This window comes from Rhinopithecus roxellana, chromosome 7 (assembly GCF_007565055.1).
Source record: "Rhinopithecus roxellana isolate Shanxi Qingling chromosome 7, ASM756505v1, whole genome shotgun sequence".
Lineage (NCBI taxonomy): Eukaryota > Metazoa > Chordata > Mammalia > Primates > Cercopithecidae > Rhinopithecus > Rhinopithecus roxellana.
Window position 1 is genome coordinate 124,922,846 of NC_044555.1, and position 12,103 is coordinate 124,934,948.

Consider the following 12,103-nt stretch of genomic DNA (forward strand, 5'->3'; position numbering starts at 1 on the left):
TCCATGTGTCTGCATTCCTCATCGACATCAGGACGTCCTTAAAAGCAGTGGCCATGTTTTATCCATCTTCCTATTCTGACATCTACCTAGCTCAGAGTAGGCACCCAATGAACACTGATTAGATGAACAGATCATTTAATTTCAATCCACTGAATTACAATGACATACCATAAAAGGATAACTACTGTCAAAGAATTTGACAAAACTGTATACAACACTAAAGCAAGACAAATCACAATTTGATCTTTTCTTAATGATTTGTGGAACACTAGGATCTTAGTCTTACCCCCAACTCGGTAAGCAGCAATTACTGCTGTATAATAATTTCTATATCACAGGATACTAGATGAGTTTTCTTTTTTTTTTTTTGAGATGGAGTCTCGCTGTGTCGCCCAGGCTGGAGTGCAGTGATGCAATCTCCGCCCACTGCAACCTCCGCCTCCCAGGTTCAAGCAATTCTCCTGTCTCAGCCTCCTGAGTAGCTGGGACTATCGGTGCACGCCACCATGCCTGGCAAATTTTTGTATTTTTAGTAGAGATGGGGTTTTACCATGTTGGCCAGGATGGTCTCGAACTCCTGACCTCAGGTGATCCACCTGCCTTGGCCTCCCAAAGTGCTGGGATTACAGGCGTGAGCCACTGCACCCGACTCTAGATGAGTTTTCTACATATGGATTTGGATATATCATTTGGATATGATCACATTCGACTAAACCTGTATCCATATAGTATTGCACATATAGTATTGCATGGTATACCTATACTGCTAATTCTTATGGTGGAGATTTGGCCTGTTCTCCCAGAGTTCAGAAGGGATTTGGTTGAAGCTGAAACTGCCCTTAATCAAACCCAATATTAAAAAAAAAATCCAGACTGGTAATAATTTTCTTTTTATATACATGGAGTTTCACAACAGGACTCTTGAAAGTAGTAACAAATTCCTCTTAAATAAGATTTGATGTTTTTAGGCCGGGCGCAGTGGCTCACACCTATAATCCCAGCACTTTGGGAGGCTGAGGTGGGCGGATCACCTGAGGTAGGTAGCTTGAGATCAGCCTGACCAACATGGAGAAAACCCATCTCTACTAAAAATACAAAATTAGCCAGGCGTGGTGGTGCATGACTGTAATCCCAGCTACTCGGGAGGCTGAGGCAGGAGAAGCACTTGAACCCAGGAGGTAGAGGTGGTGAGCCTAGGTTGCACCATTGCACTCCAGCCTGGGCAACAAGAGCAAAATTCCATCTCAAAATAATGATAATAATAATAATAATAATAATAATAATATTTGATTTTTAAAAGTTAAGCAATCTAAAATGCCAAACAATGAGTTGACTTGTGAAACTCTGAATTGTATTCCCAGGAAACAATCTGTAAAGTGAGGTATGCCCATAAGCATATTTTAGAAAAAAGGAGCTTAAGAGAGGACAGATGTCTGGCATGAGGACTACAGGCAGAAGAGTCAAGAAAAGATGGTCCTTCCACGAGTCCGTCTCCAGGTTTAACTGTGAAGCACCAGGTCTCGGAACTCAGATTTGTAGTAAGTGCCTTTTCTGTCCCCGGCAGGACCCAATCCAGTTCTGGGACAGGAGTTGTTCCAGGTTAAACGGAGTCTATTCCATACATTTATTTGTTCACTAATTCGACAATGATCTATGAAGCACTTACTATGAAGCAGACCCTGTGCTAAGCTCTGGAGATAAAACCGTGAGCAAGGCCTTAATGTCAGGGCTCCTACTTCCAGGAAGTCATGGGCTAGCAGGGAGACATATACACAAGGATGAGGCTTGGAAGGCTGGGAAAGTCCTCAGAGATAGTGAACTTCCTGAGAGGAGAGGAAGGGAGTCGAGTGTTGTGGGCCGAGGCCACAGCAGGTGTGTGCAAAGAGGTCTGGAGGGATGAGGGAAGTTTGGAAATGAAAGGAGTTTCACGGGTGGAGTAGGGCACGAATACGTGGCTGAGAAAAATCCTGCCCTTGGTGGGTGCTGCAATTTGCTTGCTTTCTAATAGGCTTTCCTCCTTCACCCACCTGCCCCCTTGACAAGAGAACAAAATTTAATTTAGAAGAATCAGAATTTATTTCACTATGTGAACATTAAGAATTTGCCTACATAGTTGAAAATATTCACAAAGGACTTGATCATTCACACTTATACACAGAGAAAGTCTGCAGAATAAAAAAATGCTCCTTTACCCATCCAACCCTTCGGGGTGGCAGTGGGTTTGCCAATTCCACTGCGGGGCTTCAGTCTTCATGAATGTTAAATAGTTTGGCTACTTCATTGAGATCTTCATGCTGCTCACCGTCCTTAATGATCTGAGGGAGAGAGAGTAACAATAGGTCCCTAACTCACTCCATGTGCGTTCAGGCCATGCCCACACAATGGGGCCACCTGGGGCAGTCCCCATATCACACTGGGAGGGAGTTGTGGGAACAGCTGTCTGCTAAACCCAAACAAGCAGTCTGCCAACTCCCAGGTCACCCAGCCAAGTCCCAAGTGAAAAAGAATGTTCCTGAGCCAAGGCTATACCTTTGTTCTGCTTAGGCACAATTTGACCTGGGGGACAATGCATCTCAGGGCACCTGATGAAGTTACAGGAGTGTTTCTGAGCCGTACTTCCCATCTTCCTCTAAGAGTTATGACGGGCACCTACCTTCCTTGCTATTGGCATTCGGTTAAAGATGTTCCATAGCACAATCCCCACGACCACTTTGTCCCTGAGGTAGAAGATGACACCTTTGCCATAGTCCTCCCCCTGGACGGGGGCCTGTGGAACTGCCGGGGTGCTGGGAGGAATAGCAATTTCTGAAGCCTCGGACTCTGTCTCACTCTCTGATCGGATACCAGTTCCTGTGGCCAGCCCCCAAAACAAATAAACATAGAAGCAAAATCAAAACTTCAGTTATTATGAGCTTGGGAAATTCTAGAAGCCAACAGTCTTTCAAGGCCTGCTTCAAGCTACTTCTAGAGGATTTGTTTCTCTATGCCCCCTCAGTAAACCCTGGCCTTTACCAGCCCCTCTCCAGTGACAAAGCCAAGGAAAGGTCTTCCTTGCCAGCTCCTGGGCACAGGGTCAGTCTGACTCAAAACTTCCCTCCCTTATTATCTCATTTTAAATTCATGCTATGAATATTTCCTGATATCTGGATTTCTTCAAACTGCAGAAGGCTGGTTCTTGTCCTCTAAGAAATATTCTAGAGCAGCATGGTCCAAATACAGTAGCCACTAGCCACAGCCATGTAAATGAACATCATTTCAAACTGAGTAAGATGTAAAATTCAGTTCCTTATCTGCACTCACCATGTTTCATGAGCTCAAAAGCCACATGTGGCTAGTGGCTAATGTACTGGACAGAGCAGAGATGGAACATTTTCATCGCAGCAGAAAGTTCTATTGGACAGTGCTATTAGACAGATACTTTAGCCAAAGCAGAAGGCACTTCCATATGGAAAAACCATAGTGAAGGCATTTCTTCCTAGAGAGAGATAAGAGGGGAAGGGAAGGGTGGCATGGGAAGGGGCACCTTGCCTTCTGAGAACCACTAGCCTCCAAATAACACTGTCCAGTGGACAGAGCAGTGACATGAATCCACTTACTAGGTTACTAGGAGAGATCAATTAAGGAATATGGAATACATTAGAATTACACAGGAAAAGGAACTACATATCCATATAATGTCTTACTTTCTCCTTCTTAAAGAGCACCTTGCCCTTGAGACACCTCTGGCAAAAGGACACAGAGGTTAAATAACTTGAGCTAAGGTCAAGGAATAAGGTCTCGGAGTTAATGAAAGAGACGTGTGTGGGAGAGAGGTTCATTCCAAGAGAGGTGCCTCCCATCTAAAGAAAACCTGGCACTAGGATCTGCCAAATGGAATGAGAGGCAGCTAAAGAACTACTCAGCCCAGTTCCTCCCTGCCCAGGACCCATGGAGGACAGCCAGTCTTAAGTTAAGGCTCTCAGGCTGTGTTCTTGAGATCTGCCTGAAGCAAAATAATAAAAATGACAACTGAAAGAAAGAAAAAAACGCAACCTAAAAAGTTCAGGTTTTCTTGTTTTCTTCCTTAGATAGGTCTTCCCAGAGACAAATGAAACAACAGTGTCGTTGAGTTAGCCACTGTCCACTGTCTAGGACAGATACCCACAATATTTGAATCTATGCTTTGCCCAGGATACCTGATTTTGCCAAATCTCAGACCACTAAAGAGTGAGGACTTGAGGTTTGGTTTCTTTTAAAGCACAACATGAAGAGAGGCTTTCACTGACAGCCCCCGCTGGCCAATACAGAAACCCCTTGTTCAGGAGAATGTGGACCACTGCTTCTCAACACTCTCTAAGAGGAGTGCTGGGGCTTCCTTACCTGACTGCTCTGTGGCAGATTTGGGGTTGTCTTGTGCAGTTGCTTTTGCAAAAACACCAACTGTGGGCAAACTACTGTCCACAAGACCAATAGCTTCATAGCCAACGTCGGGGCCCAAATCACTCCTAACAAGAGAGAAGAGGGTGTTCTGTCAAGGGACTGTAAGGAATGACACGGTAGCACATATTCACCACGACAATGCACTTTTTTTTTTCTTTTTTTTTTCCCTGAGACGGAGTTTCGCTTGTCACCCAGGCTGGAGTGCAATGGTGAGAACTCAGCTCATTGCAACCTCTGCCTCCTGGGTTCAAGTGATTCTCCAGCCTCAGCCTCCTGAGTAGCTGGGATTACAGGCATCCACTATCACACCTGGCTAATTTTTGTATTTTTAGTACAGACGGGATTTTACCATGTTGGCCAGGCTGGTCTTGAACTCCTGACCTCAAGTAATCTGCCCGCCTTGGCCTCCCAGAGTGCAGGGATTACAGACGTGAGCCACTGTGCCTGACCAACACCACACTCTTATGCTAACCAAAGAACTCAGTATGCATATCACGAGACGCCAAACTGATCTGCTGTTGCTAGAGCATCTAGGGATGACCATGAGAAAGTAAGATTAACCCTAACAGCTTTGACTTTTCCTTAAAAAGCCATTACACACGATCACATATCCATGCAGTGATTGAAATGTTCTTCAATTTATTCATGCTTTTATCCCATGCCACATTTGAAAAGTGATGAGGTCCCCACTTTTGCTATTCACTACTTTCGTCTTGAAATTCCCTTTTTGAAGCTTTAAAGAGTGTTCCACATTTATAGAATTCAGAATTTGAGATGTTTTATGGTTTCATTAACCTACGGTATTTCCCCTTAGCCTCCACTTTTCTTTTCTTTAGCTTTTAAAACGTTTTTATTTAAAAAATTCAGACGAGCTCTTGGTATGTTGCCCAGGTTGGTCTCGAACTTCTGGGCTCAAGCAATCCCCCAGCCTCGGTCTCCCAAAGTGCTGGGATTAGAGGCATGAGCAACCACACCAGACCAGCCTTCATCTTTTAGGACTGGAATGCTTTCTGACATTCTTTTTTTTTTGAGACGGAGTCTCGCTCTATTGCCCAGGCCAGAGTGCAGTGGTGTGATCTCGGCTCACTGCAACCTCCACCTCCCGGGTCCAAGCAATTCTCCTGCCTCAGCCTACCGAGTAGCTGGGATTACAGGTGTGCGTCACAATGCCAGGCTAATTTTTGTATTTTTAGTAGAGACAGGGTTTCACCATGTTGGTCAGGCTGGTCTCGAACTCCTGGCCTCATGATCCGCCCACCTTGGCCTCTGAGATATTTTGCCAGAAGTGCTGGTGCCATCTCCATTCATTCACCTAATCTAACAAACGTCAGACGGAACACTTAAAATAACTTTTTTTTCTCTTTTAATGTTTTACAAAAGGAGCAGTTTGGTGAAAAACCAGGACACTTTTGCCAGATGGCTACCTGAGGGTAGAATGTGTGGACATGAGATGGACTTTTTTCCCTTCTGTATGAAGCTAACTAGCTCATAATAAAACCAAACCATAACTCTGTGTTATGGTCCTAGAGATACTGAACTGTAATCAATTGGGTCCCCAAGGCACACCACTATTACCAGAACATTGACTGATGCCAGTACGGCTTAGCAGCTCCAGTCATATTTTCTCCAGCCAATCTTCCACTCACAACAGCATGATCATGGTGCTCTACCCGCCTCCTTCCCAACTTTATATCATAGAAGCATGCAGCATCTCCTGCCTGTGGAAACAAATACGTAACATGAACACATGATAAAAAAAAAAAAAAAAAAAAAAAAGGCCGGGCGCAGTGGCTCAAGCCTGTAATCCCAGCACTTTGGGAGGCCGAGACGGGCGGATCACGAGGTCAGGAGTTCGAGACCATCCTGGCTAACACGGTGAAACCCCGTCTCTACTGAAAAATACAAAAAGCTAGCCGGGCAAGGTGGCTGGTGCCTGTAGTCCCAGCTACTCGGGAGGCTGAGGCAGGAGAATGGCGTAAACCCGGGAGGCGGAGCTTGCAGTGAGCTGAGATCCGGCCACTGCACTCCAGCCTGGGCGACAGAGCGAGACTCCGTCTCAAAAAAAAAAAAAAAGCAAGTTAAAGACAAAATATAAACTTTGGGGGCTCAAAGAACACTTGTAATGGTAACTAATTCATGTTTTCCATCTACAGGCCAGAGTTGTACTTAAACTAACAAAAACAGCTGATAACCCATTCAAATTTTTTTTTTTTCTTTTTTTTTTTTGAGACAGGGTCTCACTCTATTGCCTGGGCTGGAGTGCAGTGGTGCGATCATGGCTCACCACAGCCTGGACCTCCAGGCTCAGATGATCCTCCCACCTCAGCCTCCCAAGTAGCTGGGACTATAGGAATGTACCACCATGCCCGGCTAAATTTTTTTTTTTTAGAGATGGGGTGTTGCCATGTTGCCCAGGCTGGTCTCGAACTCCTGGGCTCAAGCAATGTGCCTGCCTCAGCCTTCCAAAGTGTTGGGATTACAGGTGTGAGCCACCATGCCTGGCCTGAGATCTCATTTTAAAATATCGATTCCAGGCCAGGAGCAGTGGCTCATGCCCGTAATCCCAGCACTTTGGGAGGCCAAGGTGGGCGGATCACAAGGTCAGGAGTTTGAGACAAGCCTGGCCAATATGGTGAAACCCCATCTCTACTAAAAATACAAAAAATTAGGTGGGTGTGGTGGCGAGCACCTGTAATCCCAGCTACTCGGGAGGCTGAGACAGGAGAATGGCTTGAACCCGGGAGGCAGAGGTTGCAGTGAGCCGAGATCGTGCCACTGTACTCCAGACTGGGAAACAGAGTGAGACTACGTCCCAAAAAAAAAAAAAAAGTCTATTCTGCTTCCATAAAGCTAACCTAAATCTTCTATAGTTCGGTTTACTTATGCCTACTTCCTGTTCTTTCCTTAACAGACAGGATATTTAATAACCATGATTTGCAGTATATTCTTTTCTATATGTAGAAACCAGTTTTTGGATGTGACTGCCTCTCACCTAGAAATGTTTTCTTAGATTTCTTTTTGTCATTCAGTATTCATTCATTCGACAAATATTTATGGAGTACTTATTATATACAAAAGTATTATGTTGTCCGGGTTGCTGAGACAAAACTGACATGGACCTTGACTATGAGGAGCATACAACCTAGTACAGAAAGATACAGCCTTGCTCATAACTACAGAGCAATGTAAACAGTAATGTGCCATATGAAAGGTACAGATTAAAGGAGTCAAGTATTTCAAGCAGAGGGCAAGAACCTCCAGTCGGGGGTGAACTGGGCCAGCTTCACGAAGGATGTGGTATTTGAGCTCTCTAACCCTTTGTTCATCTTTGTGGCTATTTAGACTCCCCCAAAGCAACCTAAAAATCCAACAAGTAAGCAACGGTAAAGTAAACTGTGAATTCACTTAATGGAACATATAGTCATTAAACTGTTTACAAAGTCTGAAGCAACATAGAAAATGCTTACATTTATGGTGTTAAGTGGAAAAGAGCAGAATATTATATATAGTATGCTTGCCACGAATAAAACAAACCAACAATAAAACCTACATGCAAGGAAACAAAGGTAAGGAAATTCACCAAAATATTAATGGTTGCTGCAGGTGACTTTCCTCTCTCCTTGTCTGTCTTCTACATTGACCACATGTTACTTTTTTTTTTTTTTTTTTTTTGAGACTGAGTCTTGCTCTGTCGTTGCCCAGGCTGGAGGGCAGTGGCGTGATCTCTGCTCACTGCAGCCTCTGCCTCCTGAATTCAAGTGATTCTCCTGCCTCACTCAGTCCCCCAAGTAGCTGGGATTACAGGCCTGTGCCACTACACTCGGCTAATTTTTGTATATTTTTAGTAGAGACGGGGTTTTGCCATGTTAGCCAGGCTGGTCTCAAACTCCTGATCTCAAGTGATCCACCTGCCTCAGCCTCCCAAAGTGCTGGGATTACAGGCGTGAGCCACTTCGCCTGGCCCACGTATTACTTTTATAACAAGTTAAAAAAATCCAGTACATTTCATCTTTTTTTTTTAAAGCAAGGTTTGGAGGGGGAAAAAATTTCCTTCAAGGTGCCTATGTCCTTAGTTGCAGAGTCCATAAACACACACAATACACTTGTAACTAGCAATGGGGAAATTACCTCATGGTTCCTACATACTATAGTCTTGTTTGTGTCATAATAGATTGTAAAAAACAGCTAAAAATAGTACTCAAGGAAAATGAAAACAGCGTAATTTTCCTTTCTAGGGAACAGGTTATAAATTGCTTCATCCTCCATCCTCCGGATTCACGTTTGGGCAAAGGGAACAGCAGATCCATCTGAAAGCTATGTGCATGCCCACCAGGGGTTATGCCAGTGGCTGATGCCAATAAGTAGAACCGGAAGAGTTCTACTCCTGCAGGCATGCACACTGCTCATTTTATTTGCCACTAGCTTGCACATGAGGCCATACCTGGTCTTCTGAATCAAGCAGTTCACACATTTCTATTCTGTACCCTCAGCCTCTAAACACTCTGACCCTATTTGGTTAGGCTGATGAGCTTTAGCACACCACCAGGCAGACCTGTTCACAGGCTAGGGAGAATGAACTGTGCCTGGTCATGCTGTAGCACACTTACCACCCAGATGTTAGAGCGTGCTTGTAGCTCTGCATTTACCCGGAAGCCACCAAAATCTGAGTCTATTTCCAGGCCACCAGTCTTGGCCAACTCAACATTGGGCTCCAGGCCCACAGCCGCCACTATGTGGTCAGTTTCTACCTGAGGTAAAAAAGAAATAATTCAATTACCACAGTTCCCATGTATGCCTATAGGCGTTAACAATGGCCCATCATGCCATTAAGAATTGGGACTTCAAAAAATCATGGGTTAACTTACCTCTGGTAAATGGATTTTAAGTTCTATTTCATAAGCCTCCACCACCCCATCCCATGCACATCCCCCATGTCATTCGAACAGAAATCTGCCACCCTAGCCAGGACTCAAAACTGTGAGACAGATAGAAAGGGGCTAAGGGAAAGTGGTTCACAGGTGTCTCCTCTGGCTCTCATCATTCTGTTTTAATGGAGGGGTAGTTAATTCCGAAAATTATATCAGGTTAATGGCAACTGCCAGGAAAAATAATCTACTGGTGTCAAATGAAGGAGTAAGAATGAGGCAAGGGGAGTGGAGAACTGGAAGGCCTCCTGGCGGGCTGTCTTTTCCTTCCTTACCTTCCTGCCGTCTTTCAGCTTGATAAGTAACTTGCCACTGCTGACTCCAACCGATTGAACAATAGCATTTGGCATCACCTTAACCCCCTCTGTAAAGGCAAACAAGACCTGAGAGTGAGCCTACGAGGCTGTCACTTTCATGGGAAGTAGGGAAGCTGACCGGTGGTCTCCTTCATGGAAAAACCAATAATCAGTACACAGGCAGTTTTGGAGAGCCGCAAGAACCTACACCCATGGCTCATTTTCAGCACTTCCAGGAATTTGGGGCATGTGATTCAGAACACCTAGATGAACTTAGCTGACTGGAGAATGGTGGAAACATTTTACAGGCCAGGTGATAGGGCTTATGTCAAGGGGGTTCCCATAGAAGCGAAGTTTGCCTTAGGTCACACTCAAAGGAAATAGAGTGGCAGCATATAGAAACAGTCTCTCTACCTCGTCTGACTTTTTCCATGGTCCAGTTGCTGAGGTATTCGGGGAGGATCTTTCCCATATTTCCTTTCTCGGGGAAGAGCTGAATCACTTCTGTGCCCAAGGCTCGAGCTGGGAAGAAGAAACAGAGTAGTTATAGCAGGAAGCAAAAGTCAATCCTAGAAAGACAGTAAGAGAAGTAAAGGAGCAGCAGGCAGGCCTCACTAAAGACAGGGCAGAGCTGCAATCCGGGCCAGAGCGCCCACTTACAGGACACTGGGCATGAGGGCCTAGGTGCTCAAGTTCATTTGTAACGCAAATACAACAGGTATCAGAACTTCTGGTCCCAGATTAAGCTTCAGATGGCGAACTCTGTGTACTTCCACCCATGCAGTCACCTAAGGCTTACACAAGTGCTTTGCAACCTCTGATTAGGAAGCATCCTCCTGAAAAGAGCCCTGATTTCATATATCTGAAAAAGAACATTAAGGTAACTAGTTGCCATGAAACATTCCAACTGGAGCTCACAGATCTGTCAAGCTGGGAACCATCATGTGCCCAAAGAAGGTTTTGGCTTTTTACAGGAAGCAGCAGTTCAAAGACCTATTATTCTGTAGTCTGCATTGCCCTTATCATCTTCATAAGTTACTTTCCTTAATATTTTATTTCTAAGGAGTCCTGGCATAGAGGGTAGAGGAAAGGAAAGAAAGCACTGCTGTTGGCAGGGTGCAGTGGCTCACACCTGTAATCCCAGCACTTTGGGAGGCCGAGGTAGGTGGATCACCTGAGGTTGGGAGTTCAAGACCAGCCTGACCAACATGGAAAAACCCCGTCTCTACTAAAAATACAAAATTAGCCAGCTGTGGTGATGCACGCCTGTAATCCCAGCTACTCCAGAGGCTGAGGCAGGAGAATCGCTTGAACCTCGGAGGCGGAGGTTGCAGTGAGCAGAGATCGCACCATTGCACTCCAGCCTGGGCAACAAGAGCGAAACTCCGTCTCAAAAAAATAAAATAAAATAAAATAAAATTAAATTAAAAAGCGTCGCTGTTAAGTTGCTCAGCTGACAGCTTTTTGGTCACCAAGGGATCCCTCACCAGAACTAATCTCAGTGCTTAGCTTTTCACTATATAAACCTTAATTAAACTCTTTCTACGGATCCTGCCAAACACATCTCTGGGATTCACAGAAAAGCTGTATAAGACTAGAGAAAGAATATCAAGGTCACTCCTCAATACTCACCCTTTCTGCCAAGAGCACAGGCCAGTTCGCTACCAAGGAAGCCCCCACCGATAATCGTAATTGATTTGACTTCCCGTGAAATCTTCTCCAAGCTTCTAAAGTCTCCAATCTGCAGGACCACATCAGTTTAGTCCATTAATTTCCAAAAGGGGCATCGGATAATAATACTAGGAAGTAGTTTCTTCTAAATCTTTGGCAACAGTAAATTTTCTCCTTGTATAAAGTGACTCAATTATAACTTCTATGTTATTAATGCAAATTTCTTTCTTCATGGTAAAATTCCTTCTATAAACAGTGGTTCTCAATTGGTGGCAATTTTGTCCCTATCTTCCCCAGGAGGACATCTGGCAATATCTGAAGACATTTTTGGTTGTGAGGGCAAGTAGGTGCTCCCAGCATTTAGTGTACAAGAGGCCAGGATGCTAACATACTACAATGGCATAAGACAGCCCCCACTACAATTATCCAGCTCAAAATGCCAATACTGCAGAGGCTGACAAACCTTGTTCTAGGAAGAACTTAAAAGACAGTACACAGTCTGGCCAACAGGGTGAAATCTCATCCCTACTAAAAATACAAAAAAAATTAGCTGGTCGTGGTGGCACATGCCTGTAATTCCAGCTACTTGGGAGACTGAGTCACAAGAATCGCTTGAACCTGGGAGGTGGACGCTGTAGTGAACCAAGATCATGCCACCGCACTCCAGCCTGGGCGACAGAGTGAGACTCAGTCTCGGAAAAAAAAAAAAAGGGCCGGGCGCGGTGGCTCACGCCTGTAATTCCAGCACTTTCGGAGGCCAAGGCAGGTGGATCACAAGGTCAGGAGATTGAG

General features: G+C 44.8%; 2 protein-coding genes across 3 annotated transcripts in view; one reads left to right on the forward strand and one right to left on the reverse strand.

The window, feature by feature from the left end:
* LOC115898719 overlaps window positions 1–12,103 on the forward strand; it is a 41,394-nt gene that overhangs the window by 16,561 nt on the left and 12,730 nt on the right. The window lies entirely within an intron of this gene.
* Window positions 2,053–12,103, reverse strand: part of AIFM1 (apoptosis inducing factor mitochondria associated 1) — a 36,663-nt gene continuing 26,612 nt past the window's right edge. Inside the window, exons 9-16 of the mRNA XM_010354799.1 lie at window positions 11,273–11,381; window positions 10,055–10,162; window positions 9,620–9,708; window positions 9,027–9,167; window positions 5,995–6,137; window positions 4,360–4,484; window positions 2,654–2,850; window positions 2,053–2,315 (exon numbers count right to left, since the gene is read on the reverse strand). Coding sequence (XP_010353101.1) covers window positions 2,244–2,315; window positions 2,654–2,850; window positions 4,360–4,484; window positions 5,995–6,137; window positions 9,027–9,167; window positions 9,620–9,708; window positions 10,055–10,162; window positions 11,273–11,381 — 984 coding nt within the window. The 3' untranslated portion in view covers window positions 2,053–2,243. The remainder of the gene's footprint in view (window positions 2,316–2,653; window positions 2,851–4,359; window positions 4,485–5,994; window positions 6,138–9,026; window positions 9,168–9,619; window positions 9,709–10,054; window positions 10,163–11,272; window positions 11,382–12,103) is intronic.